The following is a 20,543-nucleotide window of genomic DNA, read 5'->3' as shown; positions in this document are numbered from 1 at the left end:
TGTTGTTTTCGTTGAACGCCAATCACAACGTGTTGTTGCCAATCACAGTCACCTGGTCAGTGAGACACGTACCATTCCACTTCCCAGAACGTCTGGACCATTCCTCTGAATCTTTCACACTCTTGTTTTACAGTAGCTCTGGGTTGTTATGGCAATGTTGCATGTACGTTGCTAGGTAAAGACATATCAAAGCTGTGTATCTTTGCAGGGAAGAATAAGTTTCCTCTGATGCTTTCAATGACATGTGCTGTAGTAATCTACCTCTCTGCAAGTCCTTTACTCTTTGAAACATATAGAATGTTGTTGGGTATTCTTAGTTCTATAGAACTAATGGAACAGGGGTCAGGGGTCAGCCAAGCATTCAGTAGAGTACTAGAGCTCTGAGACCAACAGAACACATCACCCTTTGCCATGTCAAGTGACAAGACTATTTAACAAACTGCACTTATCGCTATCTTCTGTCTTCTTCCTGTAGTGATGAGTGTGTCACACTCTATAATGAATAGTCCAGCAATATAAAGATGCACATACTTTTGACTTGTTAGTGTGACCTCACTCATTATAATGATCCAATAATTATTGGTGCCCCTCCAAAACATTAAGCCTCTGGCTCTCACAGCCGGATCACCTACCTCAAAGTTAACGGTGTGTCTGATGGTTGTGATACGTAGGAGGAGGTGTTAGCAGGATCCTCATTAATACACAATGAGCTGTACTCTGACTTTAGTGCATGTAAATGTTTCCCATTTAGAACAATTCAGGATTTACACGAAAGTCAAAAGAGTTTAGTACGCATATTTAACTCTCAGTCTGGTCGAATCATTATCATATTCCAAACTGCTACAGTCAGATGACACATTAAAATGACCCAATTGGTTCAGGTGGTGTTCTTCTCTTCTGTCTAATTTCCTTTACTTGTTCATCTGACCTAGATGAGAACATGTCATTCAATGTACAAAAGGGGAAATTGGGCAATTTTATTTTGTGGAAATAAGTTGCAGTGTAGCCCAGAGTTATACTATATTTAAAGGAGAGCAGCTCAGTGCTTGTTCAGTAATTGACCAGTACTCTGTCTATTCTGCCAGTTCCTCTGAGAAAAAAAGCACAGCAGTTGATTTTCTGACAAGATAGTTAAAACAGCACAATTTAGCTGTCTGTTGTTTCAGTGCTAAACTGCCTCTACAGGCACTTTGGCTCTCTCTTCACCAAGCCTGATGTCCTAGATTAGTATAGAGGGCATCTCTCCCACATGCTATTACAATCTAATTTTACTCTGCTCAGAAACTTTGTAAAGGATCTTAGGAACCACCTGTGAGATCTGGACGGAAGTGGTTCTGGATGGATGGTCCAAGCTGGTCCAAACATGTCCAAGCACACACACTCCCAGTACTGAAGTGAGCTGTTTAGAGGATGTCTGTTGCCTCAGGTTGAAGAGAGAGATGCCAGAGATGGCCATAATGAACTCTGCAGTGTTTATGGCGACTAATTCAAACAGTCCATGTTGTAGTGTTGGTGCTTGAAATGATGTTGAAGGAAGTGATGTCTCAAAGACAAGAATTCGGTTGACAGCCATTTCGTGAGATTCTCTCACAAATGACAATTTTTTTAACAGATGGTAAATTTGAACTAGCTCAAGTGAATTCTCCTTCGATAATGGCAATAATTTCAGAGCCACTGTACTGATGATTCATGGGTATGTAAACAGAGAGTGGGATAGCTGGCTACATGGGGTTTGCTGCAATCTTTGGTGGAAAAACACTGAAGAGAACTGCGCTGCTGGGGAGTGGGGGTGGGGTAGGAGGGGGATGGAGATCTATCACGTGAACTGTGAGTGGAATAGCTGTTCAGGGTTGTTTATGCCCCTAATGGCTGGCTGTCACAGGGACCTCTGTGTCTTTGCGTTTGTGTGTGTGTGTGTGTGTTTGTGCATGCATGCGTGTGTGTGTGTGTGTGTGTGTGTATCCGTGCATGTGTGCGAGAGAGAGAGGAGCTAGTGAAGTTCAGTGAGTCGTATCTCTGGGTAGAGCTCCTTTGCCTGGAGAGGCAGCCGAGGTGCGCCTGAGCAGTGAGCCCTCTGATTGGCTGAGGAGGATGCAGTTTCCCCCCCCTCTCCTTCTCCCAATTGTGTTAGAAGAGGAGAGGGGGGAGAGGAGCTGAGTAGCAGGCACATAGCACAGAGCACTAACACGGAGCAGAGAAGCAAGCAAGCTCTTTCTCAACCCAGTCTCACACTACGCAGCACAGGGAGACAACACAAAGAGCTACATCAGAGAGTCATTCTGCTACTACAGCACCATAGTCTTCTCTTGGGCTTTAGCGTTCAACCAGTTCTTCAGTTATCCTCTCGGTGCACGGTAGAGCTGTCCGGAGACCTGTAACCTCCACTAGAAGGCCACTTGACTCAGGTGATCAGTGGGTGTTCAGTGACCATGGGTAGGCAGGGGCATGATGCCACTGCAGCGGCTGGCGCCCCGGGGTCCGGGATGCGCATGCAGCGTTCCCAGAGCAAGATGAGCCTGTCTGCGTCGTTCGAGGCGCTGGCCAACTACTTCCCCTGCATGAACTCCTTCGACGAGGATGACGGAGGTAAGACGAGATGGCTCTAAAACCTGGGACACTGAGGCAGACACACACAGCTGCTGCTGCTGCTGCTGCTGGAGGGAGAGAGGCAGGAGCTGAAGGGGGAGAGAGGCAGCAGCTGAGGAATGGGAGAAGGAGCAAAGGGATGGGATGGGATGGAGATGGGCAGCAGGAAGAGAGGGAGCAGACGAAGGGCTGGAGGGGTGGAGAGAGATGGAGAGGGAGCGGGGGATAGAGGAGAGGGAGGGATGGACTGATGGTTGACTGATGACCTGATGGGGGAGAGGGAGCACAGGGAGGGTGGAGGCTGTTGTAGTATTAGCTGTGGTACAGTACTGTGTTGCTGATGGATGGGCATGCTCAGTGTGTTTTTGGAGAGGCTTCTTGTACTTGAGTAGCTACTTCCCTGTTCGTGTCATTGGCTACTGCTTTAGATCTGATGTTCTATTCTGAAACACTGTCTGGCTCCCTCATCGACATCACTTACCAATGGCAAGCATGCTTGTCTTGTACCGATTGGAATGAATCACTATTCGTTTTGGTGTGGGCGGTAGAATAGATTTAGATATTGTGTTGACCTCGTCACTAGTGTCTAGTGTGTGTGTTTATAGCTGTTTTATTTCTGAGTGGGTGTTGAGAATATGTTTGATAATTCAGATAGGATGTTTTCATAAAACTAGGTTAGGGGGATTGTATTAGCTGTGCTTGTATTAGCTGGTTAGGAGGATTGTATTAGCTGTGCTTGTATTAGCTGGGTTAGGGGGATTGTATTAGCTGTGCTTGTATTAGCTGGGTTATGGGGATTGTATTAGCTGTGCTTGTATTAGCTGGGTTAGGGGGATTGTATTAGCTGTGCTTGTATTAGCTGGGTTAGGGGGATTGTATTAGCTGGGTTAGGGGGATTGTATTAGCTGGGTTAGGGGGATTGTATTAGCTGTGCTTGTATTAACTGGGTTAGGGGGATTGTATTAGCTGTGCTTGTATTAGCTGGGTTAGGGGGATTGTATTAGCTGTGCTTGTATTAGCTGGGTTAGGGGGATTGTATTAGCTGGGTTAGGGGGATTGTATTAGCTGTGCTTGTATTAGCTGGGTTAGGGGGATTGTATTACCCTCCTCCTATAAATAGACTTTAATAGACTCTTCTGAAATAGACATGATCCACTGGAATGTTGAGATAATACGGTAGAAATGTCTCCAGCCCCCTTCATCTCAATCCTCTTTCTGGGTAGACACTGACTTTAATGCTTCTTTACCTGGAGTTAAAGGTACTAGAGTAGTCGACCCAATCCTCTTTCTGGGTAGACACTGACTTTAATGCTTCCTTACCTGGAGTTAAAGGTACTAGAGTAGTCGACCCAATCCTCTTTCTGGGTAGACACTGACTTTAATGCTTCCTTACCTGGAGTTAAAGGTACTAGAGTAGTCGACCCAATCCTCTTTCTGGGTAGACACTGACTTTAATGCTTCCTTACCTGGAGTTAAAGGTACTAGAGTAGTCGACCCAATCCTCTTTCTGGGTAGACACTGACTTTAATGCTTCCTTACCTGGAGTTAAAGGTACTAGAGTAGTCGACCCAATCCTCTTTCTGGGTAGACACTGACTTTAATGCTTCCTTACCTGGAGTTAAAGGTACTAGAGTAGTCGACCCAATCCTCTTTCTGGGTAGACACTGACTTTAATGCTTCCTTACCTGGAGTTAAAGGTACTAGAGTAGTCGACCCAATCCTCTTTCTGGGTAGACACGGACTTTAATGCTTCCTTACCTGGAGTTAAAGGTACTAGAGTAGTCGACCCAATCCTCTTTCTGGGTAGACACGGACTTTAATGCTTCCTTACCTGGAGTTAAAGGTACTAGAGTAGTCGACCCAATCCTCTTTCTGGGTAGACACTGACTTTAATGCTTCCTTACCTGGAGTTAAAGGTACTAGAGTAGTCGACCCAATCCTCTTTCTGGGTAGACTCTGACTTTAATGCTTCCTTACCTGGAGTTAAAGGTACTAGAGTAGTCGACCCAAAATGTGTGTCCAATCAAGTTGCTGTTCATAAACATTTCTCCCAGATGACACAAACTGTACTGATGATGTTTGTAAACAGTCATTTGATTGGATGGAAGTGACACTGCAGGTGAGTCTTTGATGTGTAGTTTATGTTACGTGAAGACAGTATGTTAGAGTATCTTAGGACTCCAGCAGAGAATAGCTCCTCAAATGAAGGTTTTGTTCTAGCATCTAGATGGGCTCTGGGAAAATGACGTTGCATGATTTTCCCAGAGCCCGTATATCTCTACCACTCCAAAGTGACGCATTTTCATTGAGCAGTGTTTCACGGCTGGGGCTGGATGCACTGCAGCATTTTCTAAATGCTTTTCATTTTTTCTGTCTTTCACAGATCCTTATCTCTTTCCAGAACACATATTTTTCTATATTCTTTTCCCTTTTAGTGGGATATGGAGTTTAATGATGTGCACTTTCAATGGTAGTAGCTTAATTTGACTGAATATATCTGTCTGGGTGAGCTTTAAAAAATCCACTCCGTAATCTTTTTAATACTCTACCTTAATAACAAACCATGACAACGGCACAGCCTGTGTGTGTGTGTGTGTATGAGTGTGTGTATGAATGTGTGTATGAGTGTGTGTATGAGTGTGTCTCATCATAATCACACACCTTTATTCAGCATTACTCCAATAAGGTATAAAATGCATCATTAAAAACAGTTGACTGGCCATTAAAAAGCTATTTCATAGATTAGCTTCTCCTCCTTTATTAGTATTGCCATCCATAATGACCTCAGATACAACCATATGCATGCTAACCGCAGTACATACAGTGGTCAGGTTGACCTTAGCTTTGATTCAGCTGAATGAATGTTCATTGATTCATTCAGCTGATCATTCAGCACATCGCTCATTGATTGTGTTTAGGTGGTTGCTGCATGGTGGGAGCCTGACTGTCTGTCACACTGGCAGCTCTTTAGATGCCTTTAGACGTCACTGTCAGCGTATCTGAATCCAGTTTGCTTTGTCAGTGCTGAGGAGAGGATGAGGAGGCGGATGTCATTGAATAGCTGAGATGCCAGGGTTCTGGCCTCAGCAGTGAGGGCCTGCCTGAGTAATAAAGCCTTATCTTCCTCTGATTCTAAGAGTCTGTACTTCCTGTGGATGGGAGACAGGCGGGCAGGCAGACAGGAAGTGAGAACAGCTGGTGGCAGGGACAGTAACCAGAGTATAATTAAGGCGTTTTGAAATCACACACACACATTTTAAGTTACAGAGATGGAAATTGCATTAAGGACAATATGAATATCTGCCAGATTACTTGCAGTTTATTTGAACACAGAGTATGAGGAATTGTTGAGTGGTCTTCAAACTGTAAGAGGTCTTGGTTTTAGAGGGCTTTATTACCCCCTCTGTGTGAAGCCCTCAGAAAGGTTGTTCCTGTGATAAAGCAGAACCACTCTTACGTATGTAAACACTGAGTGAGGAACATTCACTCTCTATGTTGACGTGCATTCCCTGACAGTGTGTCCAGCGGTCATGTCTGACACATAAATTAGCTCTCTTTAAATTCATCCCTCTTTACCCTGGTTATTCTCAAAGTTAATAACACTGCTAGAACTCAATACCTCTGCTTCCTGCATTCCTTACTGAGAGACAAGACAGACCCATTAGTTCACCTTTTACCATTTGACACTTTTAATTAGTCCGGTGTACCCCGTATGCATTTTTGTATTTGAAGGAACGGCCATTTTGTTTCTTTAGTTCTCTGCTGAAAGCCCTGTCATGTGACTTGTGTAGAGCTCTGCAGTGGCTGACCTGTACCAGTACCTGCTCCTACAGTTACCTCCAGTATATCCCTCTCCTGCCATTCAGGCCCCACGCAGCTCCAGCCACGTCCTGGCCATGTGGCCTACGCAGGGCCTGCTGTCACATAGATTGGAGGAGATGTTCAGTGGGTCTAATGGGGGCGGTCAGCTGTCACCTTGTATCAGTTGTGGGAGGCCAGACACTGAACGGTCCTAGGTGGAACAGAGGGATGGAGGGGGGAGAGAGAGAGACTCTAAGCTAGAGCAAGAACCCTGCAGAGCAGGCAGCCGGTGCTCTGGCATAGCAGGAAGAGGGATGTACATGGTCTTCTTCTGTTTAGCCCATTCATACACGAACACACATACACACACACACACACACACTCACACACGTACGCGCACACAACTGTTTAAAAAATATATTTCTGTAATATGGCACTTTATGTTTAATAAATCTCTTTGCTAAATGATCACATGGAACTTGCAGTGCTCTGAGAAGAGAGGGTATGGTAGAATTGCCATAGTGTGGAAGTGTGATCTTCCTGTTGAGGACTTCAATGAGACCTCTCGTAATAAGTGAAAATGCTATGTCTACAATAACCTACTGTATGTCATTCGAAAGCAAAGCACACACTTGAGAGCAATGTATTAACTATTTCTCCCCCCTGCTCTCTCCTTCCCTCTCTCTTTCCCCCTCTCTCCCTTTCCCTCGCTCTATCTCTTTCTCCCACTCTGTCCCTGTGTTCTGTCCAGAAGCCGGTGGGAAGAAGCTTCGCAGCACCGTGCAGAGGAGCACAGAGACGGGCTTGGCCGTAGAGATGAGGAGCAGGATGACTCGGCAGGCCAGCAGGGAGTCCACCGACGGCAGCATGAACAGCTACAGCTCCGAGGGAAAGTAAGTGAAGTCTAATGCATACCAATATGATAATGTACATCCCTCCAATGTACATTATCACATTGGTATGCGTAGGTTAATTGTAGACACAGCATTCTCACTTATTACGAGAAGTCTCGTTGAAGTCATCAATAGGTCAAATGTAGGTTTGGGGTGCTCATTTGAATTTCCTGTCTTTGTTTGGATCTTGCCAACTCTAAATAAGCAAGTTCAAGCTTTGAGGCCTTTTTCTTTAGTCTCCATAGTTACCTGTGTCATCTCTGCCTTCCGTTCCAGCCTGATCTTCCCTGGTGTGAGACTGTCCTCCGACGCCCAGTTCTCTGACTTCCTGGATGGACTAGGCCCAGCCCAGCTGGTTGGACGACAGACGCTAGCTACACCACCCATGGGTGGGTGGATCATATTCCTGGAACAATGTTGTGTCAAGAGATTCTGAATGAATTATATATTTGGTTTACGTGTCAAGACGCCTTTAGCGACCCCATCCCATACGGAAAGGATATCTGTATTGTGTGAATGGAGTGTTCACATTGTGTTGGCTGTGGTGTGTGTTGTTCAGGTGACATCCAGATTGGAATCGTGGACAAGAAAGGAGCGCTGGAGGTGGAAGTGATCCGAGCCCGTGGCCTTGTGGGAAAACCAGGTTCCAAGGCACTGCCAGGTAATTTACTACGTGATGTATAATATATTAATATATGCTATTTAGCAGATACATATATCCAAAGCTACATACAGTACCGTGAGTACATACATTTTTTGTATCCTGTATTTGAGTAGAATAGAATAGAACCCACAGCCCCAAACTTCATGCTAATACCAACTGGTCACTACGGTAACCAGAGCTTGAACCAACTGATAATGCTGCCAATAGTATTGTAACTATTCTGTCTCTCTCTCTCTCTTCATAGCACCATATGTAAAGGTGTATCTTTTGGAAAACGGAGCCTGCATAGCCAAAAAGAAAACAAAAGTAGCAAGAAAAACCTTGGACCCCCTTTACCAGCAGCAACTGCCTTTCGAAGAGGCTCCTGGAGGGAAGGTTCTACAGGTATACTATGTTCTACAAGGCCTTGATAAATACTTCACAGTTCACACATCATTTCTAAACAAATGCAGGCCTCTACCATATTATAATAACATGTCTAATAAACCCTCTTCTCCACAGATCATCGTATGGGGAGACTACGGACGCATGGACCATAAATCCTTTATGGGAGCAGTTCAGATACTTTTAGATGAGCTGGACCTGTCTAACATGGTGATTGGCTGGTTCAAGCTCTTTCCTCCTTCCTCATTGGTGGACCCTACCCTGGCCCCCTTGACAAGAAGAGCTTCCCAAACGTCATTGGATAGCCGGTCATAGCAGTGTGTGGACTGATAGCATTGTTGTAGCAGCAGCACCCAGTGTTGAGGTTAAACATGCTGCAACAGACAGGTCACGCCCCCCGGTTACACTGCATGCTTGATGTTGTGTCTTCTGAGCCTGTTTCTAGGGGTGCAAATGTGATCCTGTGTTTTGAGAAAAATGTTGCACACATTGTGCGTAGCGAGCGTCGCTCCCTCGGCCGGGTCTGAGCACCAACTCGGATTAGAAGGCCGTAACGGACTCCTTAGCACCAGGAATTGTCTCTAAATCGAGCGATTCCAGGTTTTCATCCAATCTAAGCCATGGGGGTCGGAACTGGGAACCCGCTCGATGAGTTCTACAGAAGCCCTTTTCGAATGAAAAATACATGTTTTTGTTTATAATTTTATTTTTATTTTTTTGTTTGTTTTATTGTCGATGTACTTGTATACCTGAAGGGGTGACTGACAGTGTTGTCCTGTCCAGAAGCTTGGTCACGCCAAGCCAACAGACCTAGCTAGATGTGTAAATGGAACTATGAGGATCATTGCAATTGGAGAGGTGGGGTGTCCCAACTAAAGCTCAAACTCTGAATATGAGGCCCTAGTCAAAATAGTAGTAGCTCACACCAGAGAGACAATACTAAAGTTACTAAAGGCAATACAGAAGTGGCTACTGTACTATCGACACTCCAGAATCTATTGATCAGAACCCACAACAAGACTAACTTTTATGACCTAACATTATTTCTCTGTTGATATATTGTATGACATTTAAATGAAGATTTTAAAAAAAGAAGATTTTTTTGCATGAACAAAAATTTAGCTGAAAAAAAAAGACCATTATTTTCTTGAGGCTGTGACTTGCAAAAAAAGATGAAGAAAAACAAATAAAACACATCAGCCATTTTCAACAATTTATATTATTTTTAAATATAAATTTCACTAGTGCATGGTTTTCAAAGGGGAGTGAATGCAACAGCGTGATAAAAAGACACATTGTTTATCATTCTTTAGACCATCCATAACATAAGTCTGTGTTTGGCAGACATACAGTAAGAGAAACTAAAATAAAAACTTTTGGAGTTATTTAACAAAAAAAACTGTTTATGTGACAAAGTAATGATGAAAATAAATGTAAATTATTTATTTCATTGTAAAGGTTTTACAAGCCTTATAAAGATAAACATTATGTGCAAATTGTACACGTCTCTTTCTCTCCCTTGTCCCAGGGCATCCCCTGATATTGTCCAGAGTTTCAGGACTGTTGGTTCTTTTACAGCTCTGTATCGTTTCAATATGTCTTTTTTGGCGATTTGTTGAACAAGCATGTTGAAAAGGATTTTCTGCAACATGGCTTGGGCACACCTTAAAGTAACTCAGCATGTTTTGATAAAGAGGATGTTTGGGAGTTTTGCAGTTTCTTGTACAGTGCATGTCAACTTCGTTACTTTCCCCCCTCGCCTTCAATTGAATTCTACAGAAAATTCATTAGTTACTTTCATGGCCAAACTATTAAAACGTTTTAACAAAACATTCCACTAACCCCTAGATCATATTTTATTTCCACTTTTTCAAAAAGAATGACAAGGAAAAATATTTTATATTCATTGGAGGTTGACAAAAAAAGTTATGGTTGCGAGTGTGTTTTATTTTAGTATTGTTAACTAACATGCAAAAATAATCTGTATTGGTACAGCAAGAAGGATATTTATATCCAAGCAAGAAGTGGCAAACATACAACTTATGTACTGTATATTGCTGTGTAGTTCAGGCACTGTTTGTGAGGATGAGCAAAACACAAGGTCAAACAACATGGGATATTGCCATGCAATATGATTTTTTTTTTTTTTTTGGTGAAAATATAATTAATTTCATATATTTTTATTAGTTTATTTATAAGCCAAGACCAGTTTATTTTTTATTTTTAGTAATTGTAAATGCTTCTTGTGTATGGGAGGTATATGAATCTTACAGTTATGTCTGAATGAAAATAAACTGAGACGTTATTCCTTTTCCATGTTAAACCAATACATTCTAATGTCCATCCAATATCTTGTCGCTATAACAAGCTATATACTTTCGTTTTTGATTTACATTGTACATATTAGAAATTTGAATAAAACAAGCAAACACAAATAGATGACAATATTTTGGAATAGGAATAATGTCTCACATGATGACAAAGACATGTTATTTACCCTTTTGAATGCCTTTTCTTTCTTTTGTTTTGGTGCAATGTGTTTATGCCAAGGCTATGTCTTGGTGAAGTATGGTTGAGTACAGAGATTTATGGAAGTTATTTTTCAAATAAAAAATGGATATTACACTGACACTGAGTACCAGCGAACAATATCAACATACAAGAGCATTTTTATCTATCTGGGCATGACTATTTCCTGTTTCACAACATCCACAAATTACTATATTTATTCCTCCGGGTAGGTTGTTTCACGACATCCACACATTACTATATTTATTCCTCCAAGTAGGTTGTTCCACGACATCCACACATTTCTATATTTATTCCTCCAGGTAGGTTGTTCCATGACATCCACAAATTACTATATTTATACCTCCAGGTAGGTTGTTCCACGACATCCACAAATTACTATATTTATTCATCCAGGTAGGTTGTTCCACGACATCCACACATTACTATATTTATTCCTCCAGGTAGGTTGTTCCACAGCATCCACACATGACCTTCTTTATTCCTCCAAGTAGGTTGTTCCACGACATCCACACATTACCCTATTTATTCCTCCAGGTAGGTTGTTCCACAGCATCCACAAATTACTATATTTATTCCTCCAGGTAGGTTGTTCCACAGCATCCACAAATTACTATATTTATTCATCCAGGTAGGTTGTTCCACAACATCTACACATTACCTTCTTTATTCATCCAGGTAGGTTGTTCCACAACATCCACACATTACCTCTTTATTCCTCCAGGTAGGTTGTTCCACAACATCCACACATTACCTTCTTTATTCCTCCAGGTAGGTTGTTCCACGACATCCACACATTACCTTCTTTATTCCTCCAGGTAGGTTGTTCCACAACATCCACAAATTACTATATTTATTCCTCCAGGTAGGTTGTTCCACAGCATCCACAAATTACTATATTTATTCCTCCAGGTAGGTTGTTCCACAACATCCACAAATTACTATATTTATTCCTCCAGGTAGGTTGTTCCACGACATCCACAAATTACTATCTTTATTCCTCCAGGTAGGTTGTTCCACAACATCCACAAATTACTATATTTATTCCTCCAAGTAGGTTGTTCCACAACATCCACAAATTACTATATTTATTCCTCCAGGTAGGTTGTTCCACGACATCCACAAATTACTATCTTTATTCCTCCACAACCTTTGTGGCCCACTAATGGTTCCTACCTATACTACAGTCTACGCTACATATAATTTGTTTTGTCTTTCAGAACTGTATACAGCATGTGCACAAATCAAGACTTAGGTCAAGCTGGGGGAAGTTAAGAGACAAGAAGTAGCAGTCAGTTCCACTTCCCCTCATATGAGTGCAAAGTTGTGCTTCCACTAAATTCTTTGGCAACACTACAGATGAAAGAACAACCTATACTTTCAGAGAGCCAGGAATACATTTTACTACAGAACTAAAAAGAAAGTTCCTCTTTTACTGTTTTTAACACACATTATTCAACTGTGTAGAGTGGTGTCGTGTCTTTACAATCATTAAATTGAAGACTTAGTTTTTAGATTCCTGTAATTGGTATTACGCGATTAAACTGAATAATCATGTAACTGTAATTAACTAGGAAGTCGGGGCACCAAGGAATGTATTCAGATTACAAAGTTATAATTTCCCAATATAACCTTTCAGATATTTTCATATCTGATCAATAGTCTTCTGATTAATGATTTATTTATTTTTACCTCACGTTAGTCTCATTCCAAACGTCGTAAATTGTTGGTTATCTGCACGAACCCAGTCTTCACTGTGAGTCATCCATACATCAATTGTCTTAAATCATTTATTTATTTCTAACTAAGTAATTCACAGAAATGCATAAACAAACAACACGGTAAATGTGGTTACATGAAATGATAGGAAAATGTGCCCTAGTGGGCTGAACCGGCATGGCGGCTTGTTAGACAAAAGGGGAAATGGGGGGTCTACCAAGAAGTCACTACAGAGTGATAATTATAACAATTAAAATGCTAATCCTTTACACATGAACGCTCACTCATTCGGGAACAATTGCAATCAATATATATATTTACGCTCAGTGTGTCGTCTTGATCGCTGGTGAAAAGTTTGTGTCTTTCGTAGAATTGTCCGTCTCTCTCCCTCTCTCTCTGTCTGTCTTGGTTAGAGGGGATAGTTCAAAGTCACATTCGTTATAGAATGGCTGTTTCGGCGGTTGTCGCTCTTCGCGTTCAATGATACCGAATTCCTAGCTGCAGACTAGTAATTAATATCAAAGACTTGTTCTCATTCTGTCGGTATCGATAGTCTAAGAGTTTAACCACGTGGTATGGTTAAAAGATTCAGCAATGGTCTGCAACCTTTGTCCATCTCCTAATGGAGAAAAACATGGTCTGCTGATAATTTCTCAAAGTTGGGTTTTATTCGGAATGGCAGGAAAGAGCTGTCCCAGGATGTCTGACCCTAACTGGGATCAGGGGCGGTCCTCTGATTTAGTTCAAATCCAATTCCCTTTTGGAGTTTTCCTTCATTAAACAGTCCAAAATCATATTGTAAAATTGTGTAAACAGTATCATACTCACTCATTCATCTTATACAACAATTAGATGTAAACCTCATATCTGGGGCTATTATATTAACAGCGTTATGGTAATGTGGCCACACAGTCTCCCATGAGCTTCCCAAGTTGTGGCAAAAGGACCAGTTCGTAGCTGGATTCTTCAACGATCTTTTACACTTTCTCTGGAACATGAAATTTGTTCGTACCTCAAGTTCTGTGAGGTGGAAGGATTTCCTTTGTCACCATGAAAAACTACTCTCTATAACTGTGTGTCCATGAGGTCTTCTCAGCAATTTACAACCTCTGACCACAGCAGCCTAGTTGAAGGAGGAAAGGGGGGAGGCAGGGAGAGGGGGATGGGGTTGCTATACTCAAAGAGGCCAACGTCATGACAGTGGAATGTTGGAATGACCAACAATGCTTTATGCTTGAAGGTTGTACGACTTGAATAGTAAGAAAGTAAGTAATTAAGTACGTTAGTTAGTTAGTTAGTTATTTAACCACCTATCACAAAATATTGTACTTCAACAATGACAGTACTGCATTTTGAGTTTATTCTTCACGTGTTTGTTGAGATGAACTCCTGTAGTGTGGTTAGACAGTTAAGTGAGCGATGCCTCCATTGCAATGATAACTGGTAGGTGACTAAGTTCGGACATTTTAAATGGGAAATTAGTAAGTGTTGAGGTTCAAATTGGTACGAAGGCTTTCTGCTTATCATTTCACATAGTCTACTATACAAACATACCACACAGGACCAGCAGGTAAGAGAGACACTGTGTTGTGGTAATGCTGAATTTGTGAGGCTCTAGTAATGCTTTCCAAAGTATGGTGGATGGTTATGAAAAACTATGTTTAAGGTGTAAGGTTGGACACACCAGTGTCTACCCAATATAGTCAACAGTTACTGTAGCTTTTAAAACAACTTTTGGTTCCCTCTAATTATATGTTATGCTAAACTTCACCCCAAATGTTTATGGAAATGATAAATCAAATGAAATCATATGTATTTATCCTCTTGGATTTCAGGCATATCTCAGTCCTCTTGATATTAATAGATTGTTTGATTATTATTTCTGAATGCCTGGTTGGTTGTTTTAATATTTTTCTTCAGTGTGCTTGGGTAGCACTTTCTTTTACATTACCAGATATTTACAAAGAAATGAAATGGTTGAATGGAAATTACACAGTTTTAACCTAATGAATTACAGTGGCAAGAAAAAGTATGTGAACCCTTTGGAAATACTTGGATTTCTGCAAAAATTGGTTATAAAATTTGAGGTCACAACAGTAGACAAACAGTCTGCTGTGCCTTTTTTTCTCCACACATCAAGGCTTTTAGAAATACTTTTGTAACCCTTTCCAGCTTTATGCAAGTCAACAATTCTTAATCTTACGTCTTCTGAGATCTCTTTTGTTCGAGGCATTGGTTCACATCAGGCAATGCTTCTTGTGAATAGCAAACTCAAATGTTGTGAGTGTTTTTTATAGGGCAAGGCAGCTCTAACCAACATCCCCAAACTCGTCTCATTGATTGTACTCCAGGTTAGCTGACTCCTGACTCCAATAAGCTTTTGGAGAAGTCATTAGACTAGGGGTTCACATTCTTTTTCCAACCTACACTACACATATAAACAAGAAAAATACAATCATTTGTATGTTATTAGTTTAAGCACACTATGTTTGTCTATTGTTGTGACTTTGTTTATTTATTGTTGCGAAGATCAGATTAAATGTGATGACCAATTTGTGCAGAAATCCAAGTAATTCCAAAGGGTTCACATCCTTTTTCTAGCCACTGTACTTGTTTCTTTTGGATTCATTCAAACAACTTTTTTGCCAATTAATTAATCTGAGACAATTTCAGTCAATGACTTTTCGAGGATTCACAGTATTATCAGACACATATTTGTCATGGACTTTTCGAGGATTCACAGTATTATCAGACACATATTTGTCTTTCTACCTTTTTCAGGTATTGTGATCAATGATGAAAACAACTTGCCCTCAATTGAAAGAAACCCTGTATCACTCCTGGTCCGCTGCTGCAGACCTGTACGCAACAAACACCAGGCAGGGCTGGAGAAACCCTCTTGATCATCTGTCTCACCTTCTGTCTCATCCTGAGCTCCATCCACCTCCTCTACCTGCTCTATGTCCTGCAGTACAGCCTGATGGTGGTTGTTGGAATAGCAGGCTCCTGCTGGGTGGTAGTGGGGGCCTCTCTGTTCCTCTCTAAGAGGGTGCGGTGCCTTGGGGTTCTGTTTGTGCTGTCTTGTGGCAGGGCCGGAACGTTCTCATCACCGCCGGGACCAGTTTGGTGGTTCTCAAGAAAGCTCCGAACACGCTGCAGGACATCACAGGGCTCAGTAGGAGTATGGTGTGCAACCTGCAGGCCAAGAGGGTGTCCATCGACACCACGCCGCTCTGTAACTACGTCAGGATGTTGAGATGGGTCGGAGACGATCTCAGAGCATTCACAGACTTCGGGGTGGCGGAGTTGGTTTCCGATCTGGAGGTCACGTCCAGATTAGACTCTGAGAAGTTGATGGAGATGCTGGTTGGAGCTGAGAGGACTCTGAATGGAACTGCAAAGAGCATCTTGGCCACGTTGGACATGCTGTCCTCTGTAGGTCAGAGACTTTTCTCTGCCTTCAGTTTCCTCCGGCTGATGGGCTTCACAGTGCTGCACTTGAGGAGAAACCGCCACAAAAATAAATGTGAAAATGTGTACATTACCAGGATGTTCATTCATTTTGATGAGAAGCAGAAGGCAGAAGGAAGTGCTCCTCCTCACATTGAAGGAGGCCAGACTACATTACCATCCCTTCCCCTCGACTCAGTGCCACGGAAGGGAAAGCCATGCTGAAATTCAGTTTCCCAGTGTTCACCCATTGTCTAGCCTGGGTCTTGTTCATAGGTGTTGATGTACTCATGTTCTGGTTAGTTGAGGTCATCAGAATGTGGCTTCATGGGCTAGAACCATTTCATGTTCCTTTGATTATGAACATAAATGTAAGTAGCTATGTTAGTAAAACACACAACAAGTTACAGTCTTAGTCAATGAGTTATTGCATTAATTCATTCAATACAATCTAGCCACTAGGCTATAACCCTGTTGCTCTACTGAACCATTGTTGTTTCAGGAAGACATGACTGTTATTGGTGTCCCCATTTCAGAGGAGATCAAAGGAGGGATTTCTCCTACCAGGTGTCCATCTTTGAGAGGAGTTGCCTTCCTAAACCCAGACTACTACTCTATGACTCCATCCTGCCTCTGGTTGTGTTACTAGCTGCCCTTCTCAGCATGGCCCTGATGTCTGCCAAGCTCACACAGATCAGGTTCATGGTGTGTGAGCAGTTCTTCTCCACTAATGTTGAGAACAGTGTGGAGTTTCTGCATGCTAAGATCGTGACGAAGAGATCAAGAATGGAAGGGAACAGGAAAGCTGAGGAAAGCAGTCTGAGATCCCTCATTCAGAAGGTCTGTATAATCCAGAGATCATTGATAAACACTGATGGAGATCTTAAATTGGTATAATACCGTATATTACATAGATGTTCTTATGTGGCCTACAGTACTGCACATTGTCATAATTTGTCCCAGGGGAAAAGTGCAGATCAATTTCTCAGTAAAACAATAGATCTAGTATATGTAAATTAATAATGTACTGTTTGATTAATCCATACTTTCTTCATCAGACAGATTTCTGGTGTCCAATACTCTACAGACCACAGGAGGATGACCCCACTCAGTAAGCAAGCTAGACTTTCTGCTGCCACAGGAAGAAGTAAGACACCCTTTTTTTGTTGAAAATTTGAATTGTGAAATGTGAATTATGTAACACGTTACATTATATATAACTTTAATCTACACTAATGACATGTTGTCATTGTAAATACATACAGTATTTTGGTTTGTTAATTCATTTACCTGTATAAATAAAGGTAAAAAAACATATTTTTATAATAATAAAAATAATAATCATGCCTTTGGTGTTTAGTCACACCCATTACCATTATATCCAGACAATGCGCATCTACCACAGTGATTGTAGTGGGTCCTGACAGTGACACATCCCCCTTCACAGAATGCTGACAGTCAGTCAGGAGACGTACCCCTCTAAGCTTCCATAACGTTGAAATATGACATTTACCAGATTATTTTGTCTCAAGGTATTTACAGTGGGGTTCAAAATATGACTGCATAAAATAAATCATTAAAATACTGAGCTGCATTCTATACTCCAAAACATTGGGAAATTATATTATTTAAAGAGAACAATTTTGTTTAACAAGCAATATTTTTTTTTCTCAAAGAGTTAGGGGTAAAAAATATTGACACCCCTGTTAACAATACCTTTCAATATCTCACCTTGCAAGAATTGTCACGCCCTGACCTTAGAGGGCCTTTTTATGTCCCTATTTGGTTTGGTCAGGGTGTGATTTGGGTAGGCATTCTATGTTCTTTATTTCTAGGTTTTGTGTTTCTATGTTTTGGCCGGGTATGGTTCTCAATCAGGGACAGCTGTCTATCGTTGTCTCTGATTGGGAATTATTCTTAGGCAGCCTGTTTTGCCACCTTAGGTTGTGTGATGTTGGTTTTTGTTTAGCTCTGTGTAGCCTTCAGAACGTGACGGTCATTGTTGTTTTGGTTGGTGTTCGGATTAATTAAAGAATCATGAACACGTACCACGCTGCACCTTGGTCCACTTCTTCCGACGAGCGTTACAAGAATAATGGCACTGAGCCTTTTTCCAAATTGTTTTATGAGTTGGAGAACACATCGAGAGGGATCTTAAACCATTTCTCAATACAGAGTACTTACAGATACTTGATATCCTAAGTCTGCTCCTATGGACTGCACTAATCATTTCAAACCACATGTTTTCAATGGGTTTCAAGTCCGGAAACTGAGATGGTAATTGCAAAATGTTGATTTTTGTGGCAAATTCCTCTTTCGACGCGAAACCCACAACTGGCGTGCCCGGCCAAAGAGCTCTATTTTTTTGTCATCTGACCAAAGCACTGTTTCCAATCCAATTGCCAATGCCATTTAGCAAACTCCAGGCATTTACATTTGTTAGATGACATGAAAATAGAGCTCATAAATGAGAATGCATAAGCAGAAAAGCACCCCATACCCACTGTAAAATATGGTGATGGATCTTTGATGTTATGGGGCTATTTTGCCTCAACTGGTCCTGGGGCCCTTGTTAAGGTCAATGCCATCATGATCCTTACCCAGTACAAGGATATTTTAGCCTAAAACCTTGTTGCCTCTGACAGGAGGCTGAAACCAGACCTCAAGTGGATCGTCTAGCAAGACAATAATAATAATAATAATAACCCAAAGCACAAAATCCACAAAGAAATAGGTAATTGTCTACAAAAATCTACATTTTGCAATGGCAATCTATGACATGAACCCCATTTGAAAACGTGGTTTGAATTGAAGAGAGCAGTCAATAAGCACAGTGTAACGGTCGTCATCGGTGGAAGAAGGTGAGGACCAAAGCGCAGCGTGGTAAGTGTTCATGTTTTTTAATAAAGTAATGAACACTGAACAAAACAATCAACGTGAAGTAATGTTAAGGGAATTTTTATCTATAATGACTAATTATGTATACATTTCAATCAGGATGTACTAATCAGAATACAATTATGCTACTGTACATGTATGAATTTTCTCTCTTGCTCCCATTATTGAATATAATGTAGTGAATGTAGTCGGGAGTTTAGTACAATGACGGTCTGTTCCTTTGTACAAATGAATGAACTATCTCCAGATGGCAGGGACGGACTATCTCCAGACTGTCTAGAATGCTTATCTACACTGACTGACCTTGGTTCTAGGCGAGGAGGGAAGGCTTGAGAACTATAGGGCCTTTCTACCAGTGTCAAGAAGAGATGGAACATTTAGAAAACGCTGACGTCATTTTCAGTTTATAACCTGTGGTAAAATGTGTCTGTACTCAGTACTCTCTTGAATAAAGGCTGTTACTTGACTTTAAGACCGGGACTCTGTCCATTCCTATAAAATAAGGGTCTTACAAATCCTTATGAATTGACAGAGTGTTTAATTTTAATTGGGAATTAAAACAGAGGAATTAAAATTCCTTCAGCAATTTGTTCCAACCGCCGTGTCTTTGTGAGATGCAGGGTAGGTGAACGGATGATCTCTGCATGTGTGGTTTCCACCATGAAGCTTGGAGGAGGAGGTGTGATGGTGCGTTGCTGGTGACACTGTCTGTGATTTATTTAGAATTCCAGGCACACTTGGCTACCACAGCATTATGCAGCGATATGCCATCCCATCTGGTTTGCGTAAGTGGGACTTACGCGATCATTTACTTTCAACTGGACAATGACCCAACACACCTCCAGGCTGTGTAAGGGCTAATTGACCAAGAAGGAGAGTGATGGAGTGCTGCATCAGATGACCTGGCCTCCACAATCACCCAACCTCAACCCAATTGAGATGGTTTGGGATGAGTTCTTATAAAATAAGGGTCTTACAAACCCTTATGCATTGACAGAGTGTTTAATTTTGATTGGGAATTAAAACAGAGGAATTAAATTCCTTCAACAAGTAATCAAACCGAAACAGTCCCGTGGCACCAACACTAACACGGAAAATAAACACCCACAACTCAAAAGTAAAACCAGGCTCCCTAAGTATGATTCTCAATCAGGGACAACGATTGACAGCTGCCTCTGATTGAGAACCATACCAGGCCGAACACAGCAATCTCAAATCAATAGAAAAAAGAACATAGACAACCCACCCAACTCACGCCCTGACCATACTAAAACAAAGACATAATAAAAGAACTAAGGTCAGAACGTGACAGTACCCCCACTCCCCAAAGGTGCGGACTCCGGCCGCAAAACCTAAACCTATGGGTGTCTGTCCGCGGTGGCGGCTCTGGCGCGGGACGTGGACCCCACTCTACCATAGTCCTTCTCCGCATCTCTACCCGCCTCCATGGCCTCTTTAAAGCGGTGACCCTCGCCGCCGACCTCGGACTGGGGACTCAAGCCACGGGTCCCGAATGGACGGGAGATTCCGGCAGCACCGGATGGACGGGAGATTCTGGCAGCACCAGACATGCGGGAGACTCCGGCAGCTCCGGAGTGAAGGGCGATTCCGGCAGCTCC

General features: G+C 41.9%; 1 protein-coding gene across 15 annotated transcripts in view; it reads left to right on the top strand.

The window, feature by feature from the left end:
- The window catches only part of rims2a (regulating synaptic membrane exocytosis 2a), a 215,292-nt gene extending 204,335 nt beyond the window's left edge, over window positions 1-10,957 (top strand). For 13 of the 15 annotated variants that reach the window (XM_042310264.1, XM_042310266.1, XM_042310267.1 and 10 more), the window contains 5 exons: window positions 7,139-7,280; window positions 7,557-7,669; window positions 7,840-7,941; window positions 8,189-8,328; window positions 8,446-10,957. In XM_042310264.1, the coding sequence (XP_042166198.1) occupies window positions 7,139-7,280; window positions 7,557-7,669; window positions 7,840-7,941; window positions 8,189-8,328; window positions 8,446-8,643 (695 nt within the window). In that variant the 3' untranslated portion in view covers window positions 8,644-10,957. Of the gene's footprint in view, window positions 1-2,142; window positions 2,587-7,138; window positions 7,281-7,556; window positions 7,670-7,839; window positions 7,942-8,188; window positions 8,329-8,445 lie in introns of those variants that run through there. The other 2 variants (XM_042310307.1, XM_042310302.1) reach the window with 2 other exon arrangements.
- The last annotated feature ends 9,586 nt before the right edge of the window (window positions 10,958-20,543 follow it).

This window comes from Oncorhynchus tshawytscha, linkage group LG03 (genome assembly GCF_018296145.1).
Source record: "Oncorhynchus tshawytscha isolate Ot180627B linkage group LG03, Otsh_v2.0, whole genome shotgun sequence".
In the NCBI taxonomy this organism is placed as follows: domain Eukaryota; kingdom Metazoa; phylum Chordata; class Actinopteri; order Salmoniformes; family Salmonidae; genus Oncorhynchus; species Oncorhynchus tshawytscha.
The sequence above is the reverse complement of the archived record's forward strand: the minus strand, read 5'-3'. Positions and strand labels throughout refer to the sequence as shown.